The following is a 26,691-nucleotide window of genomic DNA, read 5'->3' on the forward strand; positions in this document are numbered from 1 at the left end:
AAATATCCAATGATAAATTAAAAATGTGTATATGGTTAAACCTAGGTATTGGATTAAAACTTTTAGTACTTTTGAGTACGAAAATTGCAACAAAATTATCGGATTAGTTGAAATTGAGTCGGAATTTGATATAAGAGCTCTTCAAGTGGAAGTCCTTCACTCATCGTTAAACAGGTGTAACTTGTGACTTTGACAACTTCCTGTCGGTATAAAACCCGGAAGTAAACTCTCGCAGAAGCCGGAGTTGCAGGTCACCTTGGCTGCCTCCCATCAGATCCCCTCCTTGCGTGCTCCATCGCCGTCCCCCAATTAACACAGAAACAGAAAAACCTCTTCTCCTCTCGCCACCGCGCAGTTCTTGGTTTCATCTCCCCCAGAAAAACGCCATTGTCCTTCACTTCCGTCGTCGCCAAAAAAAAACCCTTCTTTCATTTCTCCCTTGCAGAACAAAACCCTACCTATTTCTCGCCGTGTATTTTACTCCATCCTTGCCCATTCATTGCAGCACCAATTTTGCGGAAGGATCTGTTTTTCCGCCTTGTTTTCCCTGCAGTTCGCAGGAATTCTCTTTGTATCGAAGGAACCCTTGTTTTCATCACCCTTTCCAACTTCAGGTCTGCGTTTAGGGACAAGTAAACTTTGTATCTGCTATTTGTTCAAGTCCATTCCGCTCACAGAAAGCGCTCACCAATGGAACAAATCGAACAAGAGCCTGCTAATCCCATCGTTCCATCGTTGCCAAGTCAAAGCTCCTTGTATGTGGGAGATTTGGATTTGTCTGTTAAAGAAGAAGAGTTGTTCGAACTGTTCAGTCAAGCAGGGCAAGTGGTGTCCATACGCGTGAATCGTAATTCACCCACGAGTTCTCCATATGCTTATGTCAATTACACTCGGCCTGAATTTGGTAAGCAAATTTTATCTTCTATGCATCGCTAAATCCCTCAAAATTTCTGCATTATTTTTCACTTGTGGCATTTTCAATATTTGTTCATCATGCATTCACATTAATACGTTCAAACTTTATTCAGCGTGTCTCATTTATTATTAGCTGTTCTTTCAACTTTATCCTTAGAATGGTTACAAGAAAATTTTCTGCCATTCATCCTCAGCTCTTAATTTGAGAATGAGTTTTTCACACTTTTTTTCAATTTGGTTCACAGCGTTGTCCTTATATGAGCACAAAATATGAGACAGATGTTTGATCTGTTCACCATTGCGATGAAAGGAGTACAAATATTAATAGAGATCTGAATTAGTTGTTTTTTAGAGCTCAAGTCTTAAGAGTAGTTAGGTAATCTCAAATTTTTAGTTGTTAGCTATTTTTTCATTTTGTTTTTCTGTTTCGGGTTTATTAGTGAGACTATTTAGATGCTTGTATGTTGCAATATGACAATGATAAGATATGTCTTATCTACAGTTTCTCAGGAGGAAAAATTATGATTGGAATTGTCTAATTCATATGGCATACCATGGCAAGAAACATTTGAGACTACGTAGCATATTTGAAAAAGACATATGCTTACTGTACATACCAATCTTTGTTAAAATCTTAGCGACCAAAATCTTTAGTTAGGGAAGTAGCCCTGTTTAACTCTTATTTGAGGTTTACTGAGCTTTTATGATTTGGCTGAAGGCCTTGGTACTCTTGTGTGTTCTTTCCATTTAGCACAGTGCATCAGACTTGCATTCATGTCAAAGAATCAATTGGTGAAAGTAATAGCAGATTACTATTGCATTGTTAACAAGCTTGCCAGCTGTCATGTTCATTTTAGTATACTTCAACTGTCGATGCCTGCGTCTTGCAGCTCAAGAGGCACACAAGTCATTAAACTACTCAACATTGCGTGGAAAGCAAATGCGCATAATGTTTCTAAACCCTGATCCTACGCAGAGAAAAAGCGGAGCAGCTAACATTTTTGTTAAAGTAAGCCCAAACTTTGTTTTGCTGTCCTCCTCATTTTGGCACTCTCTCTCTCTCTCTCTCTCTCTCTCTCTCTCAAAATAATGGTTTTGTATATTGTAGAATCTTGACCCACTTGTGGACAACAAGAATTTGCACGATACATTCTCTGGATATGGTCCAATACTTTCATGTCGAGTTGCCACGAATGAGGCTGGAGAGTCCAAGGGATATGGTTTTGTGCAGTTTGACCAAGAGGAAGCAGCAGAGAGCGCTATCCAAAATGCAAATGGTATGATGATGTTTGATAGACAGATCTTTGTAGGGCCTTTCATGAAAAAAGAGGAGCGAGAACGTGAAGCAACCACCTCTACAACCAAGTTTAATAATGTGTATGTGAAGCATTTCACGGATACCACAACCGATGAAGATCTTTACAGAATCTTTGGAGAATATGGTGCAATCACCAGTGCTGTTGTGATGAGAGATACAAATGGAGATTCGAAGGGTTTTGGATTTGTAAATTTTGAGAATTCTGATGATGCTGTTAGGGCAGTTGAGGGCCTTAATGGCAAAACAATAGATGAAAAAGAGTGGTATGTATGTCGAGCGCAAAAGAAGTCAGAGAGGGAACTGGCACTTAAAGAACAACATGAGCTTATTGCACGAGACAGGCTGGAAAAGCTGAAAGATGTCAATGTCTATGTTAAACACTTGGACAGTACTGTTGATGAAAGGACATTGAAGGAGTGGTTCTCAGCTCATGGACACGTTGTTTCAACTAAGGTAAGCTGGCAGTGTGCTATGTTTTGTGTCGCTTGTTAAGTTTGAGATGCTTCATTGGTGGATTACGTGTTTACAATGTGGCTTGCAGATAATTAAAACTCCTGAGGGGAATAGTAGAGGTATTGGGTTTGTGACGTATTCTTCACCAGAAGAAGCCCAGAAAGCTGTAAGTGAGCATTCTTACAGTGGTTAATGAGATTTGCTGTACTTGAGGCCGGACTGAATGCTCATAAGTGACTTGAATGTTCGTTTTGTCAGATAGCAGAGATGAATGGGGTGAAGCTTGGGAGCAAAGCTTTATTTGTTGCCAAGGCGCAACGGAAGGATGATAGGCAGGCAAGCTATCTTGTAGTTGTGTTGTATCTTTGTGGACAACAAAATTGAGTTTCAATGTTAACGTAAGAGTTGAGAACTTATTTCAATAGGTTAGAGATGGAATTGTGAGCGGACCACGTATCAGCCCCCCTCCTATGTACCATCCTGGAGCTGTACTGGGCCAACAGTTTTTTTATGGCCAGCCGCTCCCTGGGTTGATGCCGCAACAGGTATGGAGGAGGCTGTCTTGTTTTGGCTTCTATGGCTTCATTTTGAATGAAGGGTTATTGTCTTTGTAGCCCAGTGTTGTGGGAGAAGGGGGTCTTTGGTTTAACGTGAGGGAATTGGAGCCCAGATTATGAGATTTTTAAGCTTTCGATCATAAAATAACGGACTTGAAAGAAGCGAAAACATTCTCTTGATACAAGTGTAAAAGATCTGCAATGGCAAGGCTCTTATATATTGCGGGAGTGATGCTTACTATTTATTGTTAACAGTGGAGTCCAAGGGGGCAAGGGGGGTTGGAGTGAGATAGGTTATATGTGATATCTTGTGGTAAAATTAACAGCACTCAAAGCAACAGATATGCGTTACACATGAGGATCATGATTTGTTTCTTGAACTGCACAGGATGTTTCTATGTACTGCATACTAAAGCTTTTGTTGTGACTCATGTGATGATAACTTTTTATTTTGTTGGCAGGCAAACGGGTTCAATTATCAGCAGCCTGTGATGCCTGGTATGGGGACTGGAGGAATACACTTGCCAAATTACTTCATGTCTGTGGGGCCAGGTTTTCAAGGTCCAAGAATGGGGAGGAGGGGTGTGGGTGGTCCTATGACGGCCCAGCAACAGGTTGCTATGTTATCTACATACTTGACTTAATCCAAGTTAATTGTGATTTGTGTGTCTTGGTGCTTACATGCATGTCCATTGTGTTTTTTGTCGTGGGTAGGCAACATCTCGGAGTAATAATCGCCGATACTCTCAGTCAGCTCGATACCACTCTGACGTAGATAATCTTGAATTTGGTGTCACAGAGACTAATTCGCTAGCATCCTCCAGTATAGAACTACAGCGAGCGGTAACATTCTGATAGCTTTCTTGTCAAGTTCTAGTTGTAGATAGTCTTTACTTTTTCAATGTCTGTTACTACTGGATGTTCCATCATCTCGGCTATTTTTACCATTTTGTAAGATATCTTGCCTGGTTTTTACTGTATGTATTTGAGAGCCTTTTGTGGGGATGTTTTGTAACTTACAAGTAAAGGTTGTTTAGCAGGAAGGACAAAAAGGTCGTACGATTGATTGTGTGACGAATTTACAAGTATGTTGTGGCACACTCATTATTGCTGCTTAATATATAGATGCTGTTTGTCAATTTCCCTTTCATAACACCTCATCACTCCTGGTTTGTGACTTGGTTCTTGATATTGATTTTGTGAAAAAATTTGGCTCCTTTTTAGATTTATATGACAGGTTTTGTTATCTGTGAGTTCTCCCTTTTTTTTGTGACGTGACCCTGATAATGTTCACGTGTTTCTAGATTTATTTCGACATGTTTTGTAATGTGATATTTTTCCTTTTTCTAAAAGTATCTTCTTGAATTTTTATGGTCGTGTCTGTTTTGAACTTCCCAACTATGTCTATATTATTTTGGAGTTGATTGCAACTTTTGGCTTTTTAAAACAAGCGTTAGCGAAGAATGGAGATGGGCATGCGTATTTATTTTACTTCCTGGACCTACCCTTGTATCTGAAGCATTGAAATCTTCTTTGTTTTTTAGTTTGTAACTAATACCTTCATTTAAGAGCATCATTTGACATACCTTTGCTTTAGAATGCCAAAATGAGCCTCCACCTTGTTAATATGCAGGTGCTAGGAGAGCAGTTGTATCCATTAGTGGAGCAGCTTGAACGCGAGCGTGCTGGGAAAGTCACAGGGATGCTGCTGGAGTTGGGTCAGCAGGAAGTTTCGCGATTGATCAACTCCAGAGAGGTGTTGAAAGCCAGAGTGAGTGAAGCAATGGAAGTACTGAGAATGGCTCAAGCTAATACAATGCCTCCAAGTGTGGATATGGCCAATTTGTCTCTCAATAAGGCACCAGAAAGATAGTGTACGAGAAGCCTCGGCGGCTGGGGCAAAATTTTGGGTGTTGTCATGATTTTGTATCGTAGATAGGATTCTTTATCACGACTGGCCATTGCCATGTTAAGAGATGAACAGGGTCAAGAGTTGGTGTATAGTAGGTGATTTTGCAGACCCATATATTGTTTTATGGCAAAGTGAACAGCAGAACCTTGTCATGCAAGCAAGGTATTCTGACATTTCATAGAACATTCGGGTATTTTTGATATTTTTTGGGGGGGTGAATATTCTGACTTTTCATGGAACATTTTGAGTATTTCATCGAATATTTGAGTAAATGTTTTGTGGTTCTTGATGAAGAAGTTGCAATTTGATTTTGTAATGAAACATTTACTCTCTTCTTGACAACGCCCTTTTGCATACCAAGGTGTCGTCTTGTTTGCTCAAGAGGCCTGTTTGATTGCGACTTATTCATGGTCAATAAATTGGTGGGCCTTTTCATTTGTCTCTCTCTGTGGTCAATGTTATCAGTACTGTGTTTTTTATTAGCTTCAGTTTACATGTAATGTGTATGAGTGAACTGACACTAATAAGCCAAAAATCTACTTGAGTCAAAACTTGGCAGCTAAACTCTATTCTGTTGTGGAGGTTTAACAATTTGCTTCGGTCACCGTTTTAAGTAATGATATTTGCAAGGGGGGAATGACCTTAACATGGGAATCATTATTCCTCTCTCTCCTCGTCGGCTAGATCTTTAAGGTCTCTTGGGATAGTTTCCTACGACGTTAGAACTTTCTTCTTATTCTTCTTCTTCTATGATCAACAACTGTCAAGCACAACTGTTCCTCTGTTGCTATGAATAATTGTGATGAATAAGAATGGTCTTAATTGATTGTGTAATCAAATGTTTACTTCGTGATGCACTCAATAGCGCATAAGGAATGTGCAGATGTGTGAATGGTTGTTTGATGGTTAGTTGGGGGATATGAAATGCTATAGAGCCTACATTGGATTTTGGCATGCCTTAGAAAATAAGGAGAGAGATGTATATCTTTCTTTTTGTTTGTGAATGGTTCCTTTCATTGAGGAGCCCCAGGCCTTGATGAGCCTCATGTCACTGAATTTTAGGACTTTACTTCAACTCATGTCTACGTATTCTGATATGTAGACATCTCCCCTTTCATGCCAACTTTGCATAATGGTTTGTAGAATCAAGAGGAGCATCTTCAACGCTTTGGTCGGTTTCGTTTTTTCAAAGCTGTTTCAAGCGTAGAGGGCTCCCCCATAGACCCTCCAAAGGTGCTATTAAGGGGCCCTTGAGAAATAAAAATCCGGGCCTCATATGCCTTCACACTTTCACCTAAAATGTCCCACTGAAAATGTAAGGGGTCTTTCTCTTACACTTGAGAAACGCCTTTATAACTTGGTATAGAAGGTTAACAAGTCAAAAAGAGAGAGTTTCCTCCCAATTTCACGGGTGCAAACTATTGGAAACTTGTTTGTTGAAGGGCTTATGGGCACACAAAGGAATTTTTATAGGGCCCTTAACATCTGAAAGGGCCTTTTCTTAAAGTTTGATTTAGAGGGTTTATGGGGGAGTCCTCTTAGGGTGTTGGATTGAGTAAGTCACATTTTACTATTTCTATGTAGAAGTTGGTGGTGGTGAGGGAGGAGGGACATATAACTAATGTCCCCTTTCAAGTTGAAACCCTTTGTGGGTCTCTCTCTCTCTCTCTCTCTCTCTCTCTCTCTCTCTGTGGCACGTGGTTCTTGGTCTCTCTTTTGAAAGGCGACTCAAACGCTCACAAACTCTTAGCACAAGCACAATTGGTGTGGCCGGCCAACCAAAAGGAATTGTGCAAGGGCGAGGAATTGCGTGTCCTATGCTTTTTTTGACTGGCCGTTTTAGCCCACGCCCCCACCTCTCCCAACAATAGTGAGGTCATCCCTCCCAACCAATCATCACGAACTATGCTCAAAAAAAGGGTTGGGCATCAATCACTTGGAGCAGTTGTGCTCAAGATTACCGGTCGGCCGGCTAATATTCCATGGGATCTTTTAATGGCTGGAAAGTGGCTGGCCGGCTAGATGTGCTAGAGCTCTCTCTCACTGGAAACCGAAAGGTGGCGCGGGCGGTTGCCGACTTGTCCCTCTCTATATAAAGAGGATGTGCTGGGAGGAGTGCACCAGAGAGAGAGCTCATTGTTTGTGCACAAGGTGTTGGCGAGGAAGACGGTAAAGGGAGACGTTAACGAGAGGAAGCAAGTCTCTGTCTGTGTCACCTCGTGCAGGTGTGACATAACGAGAGGAAGCAGGGCGAGGTGCAGGGGATGACGTGGATTTTTAGAGGGAGAGGACAGGGGGGAGATGTGTACTAGCCCCTACCGGCTCTTAGTTAAAAAAATTATATTGTTTGGAATATTCCTCCCCCCTTGCAGCATCTCAGCTTGCTTCCACTCTTCTCCCCTTGCACCATCTCAGCATGCCTCACTCTTCTCCCTCACTTTTCCCCTCCTCCCCTGCTTCCATTCCCTTCCACGCTCCTCCAGCCCCCACCACCTCCTCTTCCCTCTCCCACTCCTTTTCTCGTGCATTCTGCAAGGCTTTGCGGCAGAAACTTGTTGTCTATGGCCTTTGCTATGTAGGAAGAGACTACCACACTTCCCTGCAGTTCTACAAACCTGCTCCACCTTCGTCTGCTCTTGTTGCTATTGCAGTTCTGCTCAAAATGGCGCGAACTGGGGAGAGAGAGAGAGAGAGAGAGAGACAGAGAGAGAGAGAGAGAGGCTCGGATTGCACACCTTTGGCATGCTCATGCGCCGCCATACACCGAACTGGAGTTCCAAAGCTAGACCGCAGATTGCATGAGGAGAATCGGTGTTCTCCTTTTTATTTACAAAACAGTGTAGCAAAATTCCTCCCTGGTAGACCCTGCCTTACCGGCAGTGCCAACAAAAGAGAACTAGAGGCACGAATTGTCCTAGAACTGAACATTCGCATGCCAACCCAAACCAAATGAAACCACCACATGTGATACCTTATTCGCAAACTTCTTGGCTCATCCTAATTTAAAACCCAAAATTGGGTGAGTTTTTCAGGTGGATTGCATGGATGGGATTGCTATTTTGGGTGGACGGCATGGATGGGAGTTGCTATTTTTGTTGGGTCCACTGGGCGAGGTGGATATGTTGCGCAGCAGCTGCAGGTCATAGCGAGAGGGAGAAAGGGATTAATTGCACTAATGAGTGTGTCGCTGGGGAAGGCCTCTCTCTCTCTCTCTCTCTCTCTCTCTCTCTCTCTCTCTCTGCCTGCTTGTACAAGCAGAGAGAGAGAGAGAGAGAGAGAGAGAGAGAGAGAGATTATGTGTGTATATGATAAGTGCGAGCTGCAGCAGGGTAGACTTCATCCGTTTCAAGGTCAGCCTGATTTCATGGCGATACCGTGTGTGTCATGTGTATCCGTTTCAAGCTCAGGATAGGCTTAGGCAGGGCAGGGTACAATCCAAACACCGCACTACAACTATTGTGAATCAAGTACCTGGTCATTCTCATGTGCTGGTCTTCTTCTCTTTCTGAGCATAACTGTGTAAGTTAAGCATGAGTGCTATGTGTGTGGGTTGGTGGTCTGAGGGACAATAGCTAAACTCCGGCTCTGCATGAAATTAAATCTGATCAAACATCTTTACTCCGGCCAGGGGGTGATGACATGTTTCCGTAAATGATGTTTTTTAATACTTCTTCTGCACCTGCCAGAGGTCTTGTTCCATCCTTGTGCTCCATCGGGGTGCGGCTGCTATTCGTGTCGGGCACCGATACATATGTCCGGGTCCTTTAGCATGCAGTAGCCCTGAGTATTGTTGTCTGGGGGAAGAGGTTCTTCCCGTATTGCTTTCTTTAGTTCTTCTTGCTCTCTAAAGAAGCTTGACATTGGCCGATTGAGGCGTATCAGCTCACTGTTCAGCACACGTCTGGCAGTCTTATAAAACTGAAGCTTCTAGTGGTGTGTGACTGAATGCTATTCGATGCATTCTGCAAGGAGTCCGCGAGTTGCTGGTTTTCTCTTATCATGTCCCCTCGTGCTTTGCGAGTGTGGCCGGAAGTGATTGTTGGGTACTTGTCTTGGACCAGGTCTATGTATTCTTGGGTTGGCGTCAAATTCTCATTGGCCATTTTCAATTCTTTTGGAGAGTTTCGGGTTTTTTCTGCAGCTCTTCTTCAAGTTTTTGTAGTGTCTTCGGAGATAGCTGGTCCCAGACTTCTTTATGTTAGAGGTGCAGTGCTAGATGGCTGACCAGCGGTGCTTGTAGTTGCAAGGGCTGACCGGTCCAACACAAGCAATTCACGGTGGGAATTTTTGCTCATCTTGCTCCTCCAATGCAGTGTCCCAAGTACTTTTTAGCTTGTTAGCAACTGTGGTAAGTAGTCTTTTCTGGGCTTCAAAGGAAGCATTAGCACGTCATCTTCTCGCTTCCCTTGTTTTGTTTTTAGCAGTTTGTTTTCTTCCTCCAAGATAGCAGTCTGCGCTAGGGCTTCAATTATGTTATCTCGGAGCTGCTGATGGCTAGAGGCACTGGTATCTCTCTGCTGCATCCCGACTTAAGCTTGTGCTGCAAAGCAAGCTTCACTTTAGGAGATGGCATCTTTTGTGCGGAAAATCCTCTCTCGGCCGTAAGCTGGGAAGAAATGGGTGACAGCAGAGGTTTGCAATGTAGATGGCATTGAAAAGATCCTGCACATATAGTTGGCACACAAACAATTTGGTCTGTTGTCTTCAGTATCGATATTTGTATCGCGCTTCAAGCCAGGAAGAGGTTGGGATACTGAAAGTGCTCTCTTATTCCAAGCCAGAATTTGCTTATCCTTTATCCAAATCTGTCGCCTCTATAATGCAGGAAAATGCTGGTTGGATCAACTTGTTCTTATGGACATTCAAAAAGGTTCAAGAGACTCCGATTCACTTCATCTTCCTGGGCAGCATTTTCCTGGATTATAGAGGCGACAGATTTCGATATCACTTCGGAGTCTCTTGAACCTTTCTGAATGTCCATAAGACCTGACGGTTTGTTGATGTCCAAGAATGCATACACATGCAGTGGAGATCCCATATTACTAGGAAGTATACACTCCTGAGATATGCTGCGAAGGACCAAAATCTAGAAGTCCTAATACAATAAATTAGAACAGGAAACAAAATCTCCTTCTTAAAAAACAACTGCATTCTTGAGAAATTACTGAAATCTGCTTTGCTCGTGTATGGCCTGTGTATGGGAAATTTCATTGCCGTTCGTTTATTTGTACATTGCTTGATCATCTGCACAACTGCTAGAAGCTGAGAGAAGGTATGGCCTGTACTTTTGCATGTTATATTTAAAGAGCTAGCAAGAACTTGTAACCTCTGTCAATCAGCTTTGTCTGAGAGTGTGTTTGCATTTCGAGTTTATCATACATGCACAGAGGCAAGTTCTTTAGATGTGATGTGGAAGATGACCTTGCCGTGAGCAATAGTGCATAGAGGATCCACCACATTGTAACTCTTTGGTCTCATAGGTCATTCTGGCCTTCTGAAGACGTTAATATAACATTTCATTTCATTTTTCTCTCTCTCTCTCTCTTCCACAGCTAGGGTTTCGTCCTCCTATGGGCGCAGGGCGGCCTCCAGCGGAGGGGGGTTTAACACCCAACAGCCCTGCCCGCCAGTCCAGTGCACCCTGCTCGCCATGCCAACGTTGCCTGCCATTAGCCGCCCCGGCTCGTCTTTGGCCTGCTCCAGCTCAACGTCACTTCTTGCTCCAGCTTGCTGACTTGCAACAATGCTTGCCATCGTGCTGCAAAGCTCGAGCCGTTGCTTGCCCTCCTCAACTCAGCACCGAGCCAACTTGGCCTTAGAAGCAACACCTTCTCCAAAGAGAATCGCCACCGACATGGCGGATAAAGGACACACCCAAAATCACCATTTGAGCATGGCCAAGCTTTGAGGCCGTTCTAGCTGTAACCGACTTGGACACTTAAACCGAGAAATCAATAGCAACACACAGACAAAAACTTCATAATCATTCAACTTTAATGAGAGAGAGAGAGAGAGAGTCGAAGTCGACACGGCATGGTGGAGTTCTGTGCCTAGAGATATTGGCCCCAAAGACCGGCGCCCCTTTCAGTATTTCTTTTATATTAAATCTTTGAGCAAAGTACAACTGCCCGCGGGTGCTCGCTCTCAGACTCTGCGTCCAGATGCTCTGCAGAGTGAGCCCCCTTGGGTTCATTATAAAGGTTACAAGGGATGCTAAAAGTAGAGCCCTAAATGCTTTCAAACTCAAAAGCAAACTGTCCCAAAATTAACTGCCTCAAACTCTAACAGGAAAAGCAGCCAACGCTAAAAGCAGAATTTCGTACAACTGCCACGCCAGCGTAAAATCAAGAAATCTGTATGCATTGCCACGTCAGCAAGCCATCGTAAATTACGGGATTCCGTACAGTTGCCACGTGAGCCAGTCAACGCACTTTGCGGAGATTTGTACTGTCAGCCACGTCATCATGTGTGTGTCCGGGCACTGCCACGTCATTTGTTTGTGACATACCCCCTCTCGGAAGAATTGTAATTATCCTCGATTACGCCTGCAAAAACAGACAGAGGCCATAAATTATCTCAGTAGACACCAACTGTTAGTACTGACGCACTAGACACGACACATCTAGCACTTGTACAAAACGACAGTCACATCACAGGACATACAGGACATCACATGACGAATCACAAAAAAAGTCATCCCATATCTCAGACCATGACCATCAGCAACGTATTTAGTAATCGCATCTAGATCCATTCCGGACCTCACTGATCCGCGATTAACTAATCGTTATTGCAATCATGTGTATAGAGATTTATGAGACCGAAATTTTGTAGTCATTTTGTCTTTCAGTTTCTGCACTCAAACCAATCAAATGAGAGAGTACAAATCAATTATATTTATTTTTGGGAATTCCTTGTCATAAAGTCATACAGCAGAATACTGGTCAGCCCATTAGTATCCTTGAAACCCAAAGGGGATATCAGTGCCTTTATTCAAAATCGGGGTAATCCGTTGACAAAGGAGCGGAGTGACTCCCCTCTTGTGCAAACCCGTTGCACTAGATTCACCCTTGCTGAATTCGGGGTTCTATCGGAGTAGACTATGCTAAACCGAATGCTTCAAGGTAAAGTTCCAAAATCTGAGGAGTATCTGCTAGGTCCTCCTCCATCCAGTTCACATCCAATGCGGGATAGTTCTTGAATTTAACCAACAACCACGGAATCACTTTACCTTTCATCTTTCTTTCCTTGTGTGCCAAAATCTGTTCTAGAACGAGTATCTTCTCGCTTTCCTCCACTTTGGGTTGCTCATCAGGATCTCCATTAACTGACACATCACCTTCAAAAGGTTTCAAGAGACTCACATGGACTGCATTGTGAATCTTCCAAGTATCGGGCAGCTCGAGTCTAAAGAAGACATCATTTATTTTTTCTTTAATCTGGAAAGGGCCATAATATCTCATGCTAGGCTTTGGAAAAGCCGCTCCTTTTTCTTTCGTTTTCTTAGGCGTGCCTTCGCAAAACATAAGAGTTCAAATCGCGACGATGTCGATGTGCTGCCTTCTTATGTCGTTCAGACTTCTGGTTTAAAGCATAGTCTTGAATTTCTTTAGCAAATCATAGCAAAACCGCTCAATCTGACCTTTCAAATAGAATCTTCGACAAGTATTTCAAAACCTCTGGCAGTAGTCATCCAATGTATCTTTCTCAGTCATTTGCAAGTGATGCCAAGGCATGAAGACATCTCTTGCATATTCATCTAATATCCAAGTTGACGTGAAAAAAAAGAATTTTAACCACATTGCATGTGTTTCTCTGCGTAACAACAGAGTAGATCACCATGCCTTCTAGACTTTAAAAAAAAAAAACTGCTTCAAACAAATCTTGTCTTAGGTGCGTAGAAATTGAAGAAGCTTCTTAGCACCCTCAAACACTTCAAATGGCGTCTTCCCCGTGTGTCGTTGTAGGCAAACTCCACCAAGGGCAAAGAAGAAGAAGAAGACTTCAACAAATTTAAAACCATTGAATTGGCTTTTTCGAATTGCCCATCTGTTTTGTGTGGAACGAGGAAGAGAACTACAACCACGTGCCAATGTTCTCCCAGATTGTCGTCCAAAACAACTAGTAGACCAGGGATCTTTGTTCGAGACAATGGACTCAGACGTGCCATATATTTTAACGGTTTCGCCAAAGGATCGGGCTTAACTGTCTTCTATACTGCAGAGCAGTGAGTCTGCTTACTGAATCTGTTGATGGGAAAAGTATTGCAATGGATTTCATTTTTTATCTCCCGAAAACTTAGGGTGGGCATGATGGCCTTTGGACGGTAGCGCGACGGGCAGGATAGGTAAAGGTTGTAGTAATCCCTGTGCCATATGCCCGTCAAACTTGACCTTTTGACATACTAAACAACTGTGAACAAAGTTGTCCACATCCTTCTTGAGTCTCGGCCGAAAGAAGTAACGCTCCACACTTTTCAGGGTGGTGTCGATCCCGGGTGACCCGTGGAAAGTGGACAATGGCACACAATCAAAACCTTTTCCCTCAACGGCTGTGTGACGTACAACATCGTTTTCTTCATCAAGTAGCCATCCCGTATGGAATATCTGTCACAAATTGGTGACATGGCAGGCCCTCGGACACACTCACACACCCTGCTGACGTGGTAGTAGCCCGAGAATTGCGTCGACAAGTTGATGTGACACTGTACGGTTGTCGCAAAATGCGCTGACATGCTCACGTAGCAGCGTACCGAATTCCGTGATTTACGCTGACAGTACGGACTTCCGCAAATCGCGCTACTCGCATTTGAGTTGAGAAGCTTTTGAAGATCAATTGCTTTTATTTTTAACTGATTTTGGGGCTCTGCTTTGGGGCATCCTTCGTAAGAATAAATAAGTCCTTTGGGACTCACTCTTGAGAGCATCTGGACGCGGAGTCTGAGAGTGAGTACCCCCGGACTCTCTTGTGCTTTGCACACAGATTAATATTAAAAGAAATACCGAAAGGGGCGCTAGTCTTTGGGGCCAATACCTCTTGGCACGGAACTACACCGGGCCGTGTCGTCTTTTGTGAACTGTTTTAAAGTGAATCTCAGTTGTGTCGCAGAAGAATCTTGACTTGGGGTGTCCAAGTTTGTTATAGTGGTATCAGAGCACAGAAAGATTCTTCTTCTACGGAGGATCCGATCCTTTTTTGTGAAAGAATCTTCGTGTCTCGACCCTGGACTTGTTAGTCACTCCCACCATTCATACATCGCGCATCAGAAACGCTCCCGTCTTCACCTCTCTGTCTTACAAGGCATAAAGCCATACAAAATCCCAGATTACACATGGGTCCTCGTGGAGAATCTGACAGAGATGACACCTCTCAGTGGAAAGGCAAAGAAAAGTTGAAAGTCCGACGCAAGAACTGAAGAAAAAGAATGAAGATTTGGGAAAATTTATTTATTTATTTATTTATTTATCGAAGGACAAGTTTGCCAGAATGGAGTACAAACATCAATTGCAGATTGGTATATGTGTGAACAGATTAAGTACTCCAGGGACCTGAGTTTGGCGAAACACCTTAAGAATTACCCGATTGATAAGATTTACTCGAGATGGCGTGTGGCCATTGCTTCTCCTCTCAGGTAGGGAGGAAAGCCAAAAGGACAGACGAGTGCAGAAAAGCGGAACTTGTACTCGCAGATAGAGATGGACAAGAACTCTCGAACAGAAGATGAACCAAAGGACCACCGGAATATAAACTTGAGCGTTATAGAACTGCAGCCGAGTGCGGAAGAAAAGGAAAGATGAAAGCAGAACGGGTACCACATTTCGTGGGGCCCGACCCGAATCAGATGAATGAAAGTACAAAACTTTGCCACACTTGGGGCAAAGTGAAAGATCAGGAAGCCCTCATTTTCTTTGATGGAGGAGCCAAGGCCAACTTCTTTTCACTTGAATTGGCGGCTCGACTTGGAATTACGCCCAACAAGCTGAGGCCATAGGCGGAGGCAATTCTAGCGGCACCCGGACGTGATGTTGTTATTACACCGATCATTGGCAAACTTCGTTTGCAATGTCAGGGGTGTTTAGGGCACGAGGATTGTTATATCATGCCTTTGGAAGGGTGTGATTTCCTCTTAGGAATCCCTTGGTACCACAAGAACAACGCCGTGGTTGACTATCGGGCTGAGAAAGCGACTTTGATAAATGAAGGGCAAAGAGATCGTACTTGATGAAATTCAGTTTCTTTACTCGATTTTCTTGAGAGAACTGAATGATGATTGAAGGTCGAATATGTTTTGAACTCGAAAAAGAACGACAAGATTTTCTGCATTAGGGGTTGACTGTTTCTCTGAAGGTGTACAAAGCAAGTTGCCTCCTTTACGTCATGAAGATCACATGATTGATTCTTGGTAGTACACCACCAAACCGGCCACCTTACAGAGTTAGCTGAGGCTAAAATAAAGAACCAATGAACCAGAACAAATTTCCACCTTACGAGGATCGATGATATGCTCGACAGACTTCAGAATTCTACTTGCCGGATTGATATGAAGAGTGAATATCATTAGATATGTATTTCTCTTGGAGACGTCTACAAGACAGCTTTCAGGACGACTTTTTGGATTTTTGGAGCGTACAAATCATTTGTGGGTTTTTCAGACACTGAGGAAGCATAAATTGCAAGTTTTTCTTGCCTAAGATACATTCTTGGGACACATCGTCTCAGTAGAAAGGGTATAGATGGATCCGGCCAAAAGTGACACTATCCGGGATTGGCTTGACTTCAAGAATGTTCATGAAGTGAGAAGCTTCTTGGGCTTGTGTTATTACTACCAGTGGTTCATTCGAAAGTTTGCAGAGGTAGCTTCCTCTTTGCACATTCTGACACAGAAAGGAGCCCCTTTCTCGTGGGGACCTTCAGAGGTGACTGCCTTTCAGACACTGAAAGAGAAATTGACTGGACCAGTATTGACTTTGCTGTATTTGCAAAAGTCATTCGAAGTATATTGTGATGCTTGTGGTCGTAGTCTGGGAGCGGTCTTGATGCAAGAAGGCCATGTGATTGCCTATGAAAGCCGATTGTTTTCAAGGCCAAAATTGACAGCACATATCTATGAGAAAGAGTTTTTGGCAGTGATCCATGCTCTTACTCAGTGGCGACATTACCTACTTGGAGCCGACTTCACGGTCTTCACTGATCATCAGAGTTTACGCTACTTCTTGTCACAGAAGCAGCTTTCGGAAAAGCAGATGCGGTGGGCTAACATTTTGTCACAGTTTTACTTCAAGATTGTCCATGCTCAGGGACAGAAGAACTTGGTGGTAGATGCTTTGTCTCGGAAACCGCTAGTCTTGGCTATTTCCGCGATTCATCATAGAGACTTCGAGGACATGGTTGATCAGTACGCCACAGATCCGGATTTTTCGGATGTATTCACTTAAATACAAAATGGGGAGGTAGTAGCGGGATATTCCATACAGGATGACTACTTGATGAAGAAAATGATGTTGTGCGTCACACAGCCATTGAGGGAAGAGGTTCTGACTGAGTGCCATTGTCCACCTTTTACGGGTCACCGTGGCATCGACACCACCTTGAAAGGTGTGGAGCGTTACTTCTTTTGGCCGAGACTCAAGAAGGATGTGGACGACTTTCTTCGCAGTTGTTTACTATGCTAGAAGGTCAAGTTTGACAGGCATAAGGCACAGGGATTACTATAGCCTTTATCCATTCCCACTCGCCCCTGGGAAAGTATTGCAATGGATTTCATTTTTGATCTCTCGAAAACTCAGAGTGGGCATGATGGCCATTGGACGGTCATCAAGACGGTCATCAACAAATTCAGTAAGCAGGCTCATTGCACTGCAGCAGTAAAGAAGATAGTTAAGCCCGATCCTTTGCAAAACTGTTCGAATATATGGCATGTCTGAGTCTATTGTTTTGGACAAAGATCCCCGGTCTACTAGTTGTTTTGGACGGCAGTCTGGGAGAACATTGGCACGTGGTTGCAGTTCCGTTCTCGTTCCACCTGCAGACAGACGGACAATTTGAAATAGCCAATTCAATGGTTTAAATTTGTTGAAGTCTTCTTCTTCGGATCAAAAGACTTAATGGAAAAAGTGTGTTTGAGGGTGCTAAGAAGCTTCTTCAATTTCTAAGCACCTAACATAAGATTCTTTTGAAGAAGATTTTTGAAACAAAGTCTAGAAGGCATGGAAGGCCATCTAGCAGTTTGAAGGAGGAACCAAGAAAATCAAGGAGTTCAAGGAAGGGAGTCAGACCGGGACACCCATCGAGCACTTGAGTTTGAACAACAGTTTGACATCGCCTTCTCTGGAGCATGGTTATCAAAATACTCCAGGGAGCGAAAGGTGGCATCTTACTTGAAAAGAACGGTGCAGATGAACATGCAAGAGATGTCATCATGCCTTGGCATCACTTGAAAACTTGAAAATGACTGAGAAAGATACATTGGATGACTATTGCCCAGAGGTTTTGGGATACTTGTCGAAGATTCTTTTGAAAGACCAGATTGAGCGGTTTTGCTATGATTTGCTAAAAAGATTCAAAACTATGCTTAAACTAGAAGTCTGATTCCATTCAGAGACTTATGGGACATGACTAAGCAACGATTTGGAATGCATGCCGGCTCATTGTCACAAACTGTTGACGTGTCAAAGCCTAGAGTGGAACCGGCCCGTAGGGTGGTAGGCTTTGGCTTTTACCCGAAATTTTTTACTTTAGACACACACAGAGAGAACGTGCAAAGGAAACTTGCGACGGGAATTAACACTTAAGCACACACACGGCTCGGAAGCTAGAATGCTCCGAGCAGACGCCGACAACCTGTAGGCCCCAAAATTGGCGTCCCTTTCAGGTCGTCTTTATGACTGGGTGTAAAGAAGGTCCAAATTTTATTTTGAACGAGTTTAACAACAAAGAGTATGCGATGTTTGTACTAGAAAACTTATTCTCTAGCCCGTAAAGAGATAAAACGCTCTTTGCATATCTAAACATCTTCAATTGCAATTCTCGTCTGATGATGATTGCAAACAATACTTACAAAATGTTGCTCACTTTTGAAAAATACTACAAGAGATAATTTATAACATTATATACCATGCTCACATCTTCGGAAAAAAAAAAAATATATACATACTTTTGTACATATACATATACATGCAGAACGTAAATTATTTTTATTTGTATAGGTAAATAATTGCTTAATATTTGCATCCCCAACTTATCCATTTTTTATAAGCTGCGGACATTGCAACCCCAGAGTTCAAGACAACTCCTGTTCTTTACTTTAAATATTGATATAATCGAATTATATTGCACAAGTTGTTCAAAAATACTTGAGTAAAACCGATCCATACTTGATCAAGGTAATTCAAAGTGATGAAATCCGTATGAATGTGTCTATTATAAATAATTGGATCATTAAGTTTTTTGACACATTTATACAGATTTCATCACTTTGGATTTTCGTGATCAAGTATGGAATGAGTTCCACTCGAGTATTTTTGGAACATCATGTGCACTATAATTTGATTGTATTAATATCAAGTAGAGAGAAAGAGCTCACTAAACTTTAGAGTTCCAACGTCCGCAGCCTATATAAAATAGACGGGTTGGAGATGCAAATATTAAGCAACCATTTACCTATACAAATAAAAAAAAATTGAACTTTATATACATATGTAAATGTATAAAAGTATGTATGTATAGATTTTTTTTTTAAAAAGATGTGAGCATGGTATACAATATTATAAATTATTATTTTTAAATTTATTAAAAGTTAGCAACATTCTGTAAGTATTGTTTGTAATCATCATCAGTAACACAAAAATTGCAATTGAAGATGTTCAGAACTCCAAAGAGCATTCAACTCTATATGGGCTAGAGAACAAGTTTTTTAGTACAAACATTGCGTACTTTTTTTGTTGAACTCGTTCAAAATGAATTTTTGATCTTCTTTGCATCCATTCATAAAAATGACCTTTTTATATATATTTTTTAAAAGAATATTGATTAGATAGATACTTCGGTGAGACTTGTACATCAAATCAAATTTGATACTTACATTGCGTTGATCATATTTATTTATATCGTCTTCAAATTGTATGTGAAAAATGGTTTTGTTTTTGTTTGTAACCTTTACTTCTCCATCTTAGATTATCGCAGCGAAAACTTTATTTTCTTTTTCACCATAGTTTGAAATATGAGTAAATTTTTAAAAATATATTTTTATTTGTATAGGTAAATGATTGCTTAATATTTGCATCCCCAACTTATCCATATTTTATAAGCTGCGGACGTTGCAACTCGAGAGTTCAAGACAGCTCCTGTTCTTTACCTTAAATATTGATCTAATCGAATTATAATGCACAAGTTGTTCAAAAGTACTTGAGTAAAACCGATCCATACTTGATCAAGACAATTCAAAGTGATGAAATCCGTATGAATGTGTCTATTATAAATAATTGGATCATTAAGTTTTTTGACACATTTATACGGATTTCATCACTTTGGATTTTCTTGATCAAGTATTGAATGAGTTCCATTCGAATATTTTTGGAACATCATGTGCACTATAATTTGATTGTATTAATATCAAGTAGAGAGAAAGAGCTCACTGAACTTTGGAGTTGCAACGTCCGCAGCCTATATAAAATAGACGGGTTGGAGATGCAAATATTAAGCAACCATTTACATATACAAATAAAAACAATTTGAACTCTATATACATATGTTAATGTATAAAAGTATGTATGTATAGATTTTCTTTTTTGAAGATGTGAGCATGGTATACAATATTATAAATTATTTTTAAAAATATTTTTTAAAAGTCAGCAACATTCTGTAAGTATTGTTTGTAATCATCATCAGTAATACAAAAGTTGCAATTGAAGATGTTCGAAACTGCAAAGAGCATTCAACTCGGTACGGACTAGAGAACAAGGTTTTAGTACGAACATTGTGTACTTTTTTTGTTGAACTCATTCAAAATGAAGTTTTGATCTTCTTTGCATCCATTCATAAAGACGACCTTTATATATATATATATATATATATATATATATATATATATATATATATATATATATATATATATATATATAAAGAATATTGATTAGATAGAATCTTCGGTGAGACTTGTACATCAAATCAAATTTGATACTTTACATTGCGTTGATCATATTTATTTATATCGTCTTCAAATTGTATGTGAAAAATGGTTTTGTTTTTGTCTGTAACCTTTACTTCTCCATCTTAGATTATCGCAACAAAAACTTTATTTTCTTTTTCACCTTGGTTTGGAATATGAGTCAATTTTATTAAAAAAAAGTTAAAAAAGAACATAATTTATATGTTCTTAGCTGGAAGTTTGCGTATTACTATGTTGTTGTTAGGAATAATAATCATCGGAGCGTCCTTTTTATTGTACAAAGGCTTTTTTAGCTGGATCAAGAAATGTTATATTCTAATCTATGTTCTCTTTTGAATAATGGGTTTGAATATACTTATTTAAGATTGATTGTTTTTTAGTGTGATTGTCATGAATTCTTCTTGATCGATGAGATCTGTTTGTAGAAATGGGGTTATATTTGTAGAAGGCGCTTGATCGTATGTTCTGTATCTATTAATAGTATACCCTTTGAAATAATCTCATTAGCTGCGAGAAACCATTGACCTTCATTATAGGTGTGCTAGCAATAATGCTCTACTTGCAAGAAAGATTAAGTAGATGAGTCTAAAGGAAAAACAAAAGGGGAAAAAAATCCCTTACCTATGCCTCCCATGCTAGGATAATTATTCCAAACTACTTTGCACTACAAAAAATAATAACAATAATATTGCTACACAAATAGATGGTTATCTCACTGTTGTTTGGATTTTTCTTGTATACTTGTAAGAATCTGGCGTCCATATGCTTTGCCAAAATCATGTGCTACAAGTCAGATATCTTTAGTGGGGACCCATTTGTGCTGTCACTGGCCTTGAAAAGTGTGTTGCCACACAAAATGGTTTGGGCACATCTCTTTGCATTTCTTGTAGCTTAAAAACTCTACATCATGGTCTGATTTGTCATCTTGAGGCCTTGCCAAGGCTTTCACATTGCCACTAGCAATCTGCATCTCCTTCTCTTTGTAGATTTGGTGCGCTATTTTGTGGTTGAGATATGGATCCTGAGGTGCATTTTGATCATCCTGAGGTACGTCATCATGCAGAGGTATGTCATTGTGGAGAGGTACATCATCATGCAAAGGTATGTCATTGTGCACAGAGGTATGTCCTCCATCTACACATAGCAACAAAACACTTGTTAGCTACAGAATTACGTCTATATTTCAACTCTTAAAGTACTTCAAAGATTCAACTTAAAACATTTTAAAGACCCAACTTGAAATAGTTTAAAGATCCCACGTAAAATATTTTAAAGACCCAATTTGAAAAATTTTCAAGACCCAATTTGAAATAACATTGCACAGATACAACAATGAAACAAAACTTAAGATTCTTCGAGCATTCAATCATCAATGAGCCATAGGCTAGAGTAGGTTACAATATTGTAGCCTACATTATGGGCTCCATTCATACAAAGTGATAAATCCCATACATTAGGCCTATCTTGGGGATGCTTTTATGTTCTACGGATAATATGTTGCAGCACATTACACAAAATAGTTTTTTTCTCACGTTTAGGCTTTGGGATACACAAAATGCATCTAAGAATCCAACATAGGCTATATATATATGAGAGGCTTTAATGAAGGGATGGGGGTTTGTGCTTATTTTTTCAAGGGATGCCCATAGATAATCTATCTCTTATTGTACTCTCATCTCCGGGGTTGATTGTAAGATGTGGGGAAATGTCTTCTTGGTATCTGAGACAATGCTCGATCCCCAATAAGCAATTCCAGCGTATACACCCTTTTCTCAGAAGTGTATCAAAAGTTTGCGAGCCTGCAAATCATTGAGTAGGAAACCGTGGCTATGCAAAATCTTTAGCGTTTGCAAGAAAACATTGTTGAGTGGCAAGATATTTTCAATAAATGCTTCAAGGTCCTAGAGGTGTATTGGAACTCCCTTATAGCTCGCTTGCTTCCATCATGGTGGCAAGTTTGTATCCACTGATCTAGGTGGCCACCATTCCACATCATGAGAATAAGCATTGGTTTCTTGCTGTAGTGTACAATGCCTTTTGTTGGGATCATGCCATGATGTTGAATAGTCATGGAAATACCTCCTCCTAGTGCCATATGTACACGGGACTTGCCGTGGGGCATAAGCTTGTAGATCTTCACTATGTAGACTATACCCCTAAATTTTGGATCCCTAAAAAAGTTTTTCATAGCCAAGGACAAGGAAACTTTCACTCCCTAATCCCTCTCTGCATGTGAACACAATGGTCTGCATAGTTAAATACAAGGTGTCTATTAAATCCTAAGCCCTCCCTACATTACGACATGGTGGCTTGCATGGCCAAGGACAAGGCAACCACACACATTTATATGTAGTAAAGTATTTGGACACTTGTCCAAAATAGTCTATTACGGACTCAATGAAAAATAGGAGATGTGCACACTTAGCACATCTGTCATATTTAAACACACACACACACACACACCTACTTAAAGAGCTATGTAGCCAATTATACAAGGAGAGAGAGAGAGAGAGAGAGAGAGAGAGACCTGTACAACTGGTGATGCAAACCTTTAAGCATGGTTGTGTGTGTGTGTGTGTGTGTGTGTGTGTGTGTGTGTGTGTGTGTGTGTGTGTGTGTGTGTGTGTGTGTGTGTGTGTGTGTGTGTGTGTGTGTGTGTGTGTGCGCGCGCTCAAATATGATAAATGTACCAATTGTGCATATTTTCTAGTTCTTATTGAGTCCATAATGGATTTCTTTGGAAAAGTGGCTAAATAATTCACTACAAATAAGTGTGACTATCACCCTATTCCCTCCTTGTAGTATGATGCATTGGTTTGCATAGCTAAAGGCAGAGTGTCAACATAAACCTAAGCCCACCATGTAGTGTGACGCAATAGTTTTCACATCCAAGGATGAGGAATCTAACAATCCCTAAACCCCCCTACACTGCGACATGATGGTCTACACAACAAGGGAGAAGGTGTCTAATTTTCTAGCCCCCATGTAGTGTCATGAAAAGGTCTACATAGCCAAGGATGAGTACCTAAGCCCTAAACTCTCCATGCAGTGTGACGTTGTGGTCTACACAGCGAAGGATAGGGTACTAACTTCAAAAACTAATCCTGAGGTGTGAGATTGTGCTCTACGACAACAAGGTTAGAAGAAAATTGTTATTTGTAATCAACAAACGAAGAGAGAGTTTACCTCAAGCAGGAGGTGGTGAAAAATACTCTAAAAAGCTGACACATGTGATTGTTGGTTTGAACTATCAATACCTTTTGTTCATATATAAATAACAATTTGATCAAACTATATTTTGATTGAAATATAGTTTCATCGAACTATATTTTGATCAAAATATGGTTTGATCAAATTGTTGTTTATATGTGTATATGCTCTTGGTTCTCTCCCAGCCATATAAGCTACTAATTGGGAAAATTATTTTTATAACAAACCTTCAGTGGATGAAGATGCTACTGGTGCCATGTTTCTACAACAAGGTAAGGATTCTCACTATATGAGCCCTATCTATTGTGCTAGCACGGTGAAAATGGAGATAGAGAGGAGTATATAAATGTGGAGTTAACCTTCTTCCTAAACCATTCACTTTTCTCACAAGCTACACTTCTTCTGCAATTGGTGCATAGCTCTAACTTATCAAAGAGACTTATGAATATTATAGTTTTCTTTTCTTATTGGGCTATATTGGCTAATTTACTCCCATATAAAGAGATCCCCCTTCTCATGAAAGAGATTATAGTGAGGAAGCAACACAAAGAAGCTCTTGACATAGAGAATGCCTTCTTCTTTTTAATTTTATGGTTCTTATAGGAAAAGGATGGTTGAGCAATTTTCCTCTTTATTTAAAAAGAGAAACTTTGGAGAACAAAGAAGAGGGATTTATTCAAACAAAATGCTCCGAACGAATTTGGAGACATCAAAGAAGTATGCTTTCATACAATGGGCTAAAAACTATGTTCTTCTTGGAGATAAACCTTTCATGGAAGGAGTTGATCTGGTTATGAGAAGTGTCTTGGAAAGAGAAAACTTATAGAAGTTTGGAAGATAATTATGAAGGTTCTTGTGGTGGACACTTTGCTTCAAAGATCACTCTACATAAGTTCTTGTAGGAAGGTATTTATGTCCAAGCATTCAGCGTGATGTTCATCACTGGTGCATGTCTTGTACAGAATTCCAAAGCATAGCAAGTAGGGTTCTCAAATTAAAATTTAGAGGCATGATTTTGAGGTATGATGTGTTTGAGAAATGGGGTATTGATGAAATACATCCATTACCCATAACAGCTAGAGGAAAATGTTGCATACTTACTACTATTGACTATCTATCGGGGGGGGGGGGAGGGGTCCACTATTAGAAAATCCTCTATATCACATGCGTTCAGGGAATATCTGAAAAAAATCTCTCTACATACATATTTTCTTGAATTAAACGACCCCTATTTCTTGAAAACCTGCAAATTGTTTTTGAAAAGGCATTTTTGAAACCTCTTTAGTATATGTAAACTTGTAACCTTTTTGAACTCACGTGCTTCACTTACATATTTTGAGGTGGAGTCCCTGGGCTATCTATTCAAGTGGACTGAAGCTAAATCTATGAAGCAAATCACAAGTTAAAAAAAATTCCATTTGTATATGAATACATTTGCTATAAATTTGGCATGCCATTAGAGCTAATTTCTGATAGAGATCCAAGTTTCAGCGGAGAGCTGGTGGTTTTATCTATGTGAAAAACTTCATGTACACCGCAGGTTTACCACTCCCTACTATTCCCAATGTAATCAAACGAATGAAAGGTTTAATGGAAAAATCATAAGCAATCTTACAAAGCTGACCAAAATTAATGTGAAGTCTTGGGATTTAGAGCTAGCTTGTGCTCTATGGGCCTACAAGACTACCACCACATTATTACTTGTTTCTCTCGCTTTCACTTGGTTTTTGGCAAAGAGGCTTAGCTTCCTATTGAAGTGGAGATACTAGCTTTGAGGTTAATGGTAAAGCTTGAAGATGAAAGTCGTGATTCACTCAAAAGAGGTTTTTGTATCTACAATGTACACAACTAGATAGATTGTTTTCTTTTGAGCAGTATGAACAGGAATTAAAGACTAATCAGACAAAGACAAATAAGAAGGTCAATGATAAAGGTATCAAGAAGGGCGATATGGTTCTTTGATACATTAGCTAGCTTGATAATATTTTTCAAAAGAAATTTCAAATCAAGTGGCAAGATCCTTTCTTGCTTTTCAACAAGTTTCAAAATGGTAATTGTCAACTTGCGGACTTGGATGATACCCCATATAAAGGACGTGTGAATGGCTACATATTAAAGAAGTACGTTGCAAAGGACGTGTGAATAAAGGACGTGTGAATGGATACATATTAAAGAAGTACGTTGCAAAGTTGATAAGTGTGAATAAAGATAATTCTTCATCTCATGAAAATATTGATGTGCTTGTTGATCATGAAGAGAATGTGATGGCTTCAACCTTTAATTTTCAACTTTTATTCTCTTTTGTTGGTCTTGAATGATCTAGTAGGCTAGGGGTGTGGCAAACTATGCTACACACACTTTCAAAAGAATGGATTTATGTATATATTGTACATATGCACACATAGGGTGATGATGTTATGATATGTTGGCCTTCCTCCTTTTGTGGCCTTTTGAACCCTTTTTAGAATACATGTGCGCATGCAAGGCAAGTCGCCTAAACCATGCCGACTAACATGCTAGTTTTAACACCAACTAACTAGAGTTTTATGTGATGTAACATGTATATAAGCGACTTTTCAACACAAGCAAGCAAGGGGTGTGTTTATAATTCAAAAAATGTTACAAATTTTCATTGATTGTGGAGCTTCAATGGGGTTCTGTCTTCAACGCGTTTGCTCCAATATGGTCTCTACTTGTCTAGCTTGGTTTGTGACATCCCTTTTTTGTTGCAAGTTTTTATATACTCTCATATGGAGTCAATAAAAAGAATGTGTAGAGGTTTTTTTTGTTAATGCCTTGATCTTTCTTTCAAGCATTCAAGTGATCTACTTGGAGCTTTGAAGTGTGAGTTAAGGGAAATTTCAACAGGCTTGTTTCTATGGCAGCTTGGATAAGATTGTGGCAAACAGGTCGTGTGTTTGTAAATCTAAAAATCGAAGGATATATGCTTGATATTGTGGTTTTGTGACTTGAATATTGAAGGGACATCCTCTTTTCTCAAGTGCATTAATCGGCATGTGGTTGTAACTCCGAGTGAGGAAGAAAGGCGTCTGTTAGTAGAATCCATTGTGGTCTCCTCGATGGACGTGTGCAAGTAAGTTTTTCATGTTTCGTGGTGAGGGATTTTGAAGTTTGTTTACAAGTGTTTTCTTCATTTGAT

The 26,691-nt window shown here is 40.4% G+C and overlaps 2 protein-coding genes across 4 annotated transcripts; both read left to right on the plus strand.

Annotated features, from left to right (window-relative positions):
- Positions 1-220: 220 nt before the first annotated feature.
- Positions 221-5,444, plus strand: LOC147465592 (polyadenylate-binding protein 2-like). 3 transcript variants are annotated; one of them, XM_086520756.1, is made up of 10 exons: positions 221-904; positions 1,806-1,924; positions 2,024-2,686; positions 2,775-2,852; positions 2,945-3,022; positions 3,112-3,231; positions 3,705-3,857; positions 3,958-4,086; positions 4,281-4,328; positions 4,877-5,444. In XM_086520756.1, the coding sequence occupies exons 1-10, from the start codon at positions 691-693 to the stop codon at positions 5,114-5,116; spliced, it is 1,842 nt and encodes a 613-aa protein (XP_086376882.1). In that variant the 5' UTR covers positions 221-690; the 3' UTR covers positions 5,117-5,444. The 3 variants fall into 3 exon arrangements, with proteins under 3 accessions (XP_086376882.1, XP_086376888.1, XP_086376893.1); XM_086520762.1 differs by having other exon boundaries at positions 4,284-4,328; XM_086520767.1 differs by lacking the exon at positions 4,281-4,328 and having other exon boundaries at positions 222-904.
- A 1,693-nt stretch (positions 5,445-7,137) lies between these two features.
- Positions 7,138-12,074, plus strand: LOC147465593 (uncharacterized). Its single transcript, XM_086495117.1, has 2 exons — positions 7,138-7,212; positions 7,485-12,074. Exons 1-2 carry the CDS (start codon positions 7,138-7,140, stop codon positions 8,106-8,108), a joined length of 699 nt encoding a protein of 232 aa, XP_086351243.1. The 3' UTR covers positions 8,109-12,074.
- The last annotated feature ends 14,617 nt before the right edge of the window (positions 12,075-26,691 follow it).

This window comes from Adiantum capillus-veneris, chromosome 1 (assembly GCF_014529385.1).
Source record: "Adiantum capillus-veneris isolate H3 chromosome 1, ASM1452938v2, whole genome shotgun sequence".
Taxonomy (NCBI): Eukaryota; Viridiplantae; Streptophyta; class Polypodiopsida; order Polypodiales; family Pteridaceae; genus Adiantum; species Adiantum capillus-veneris.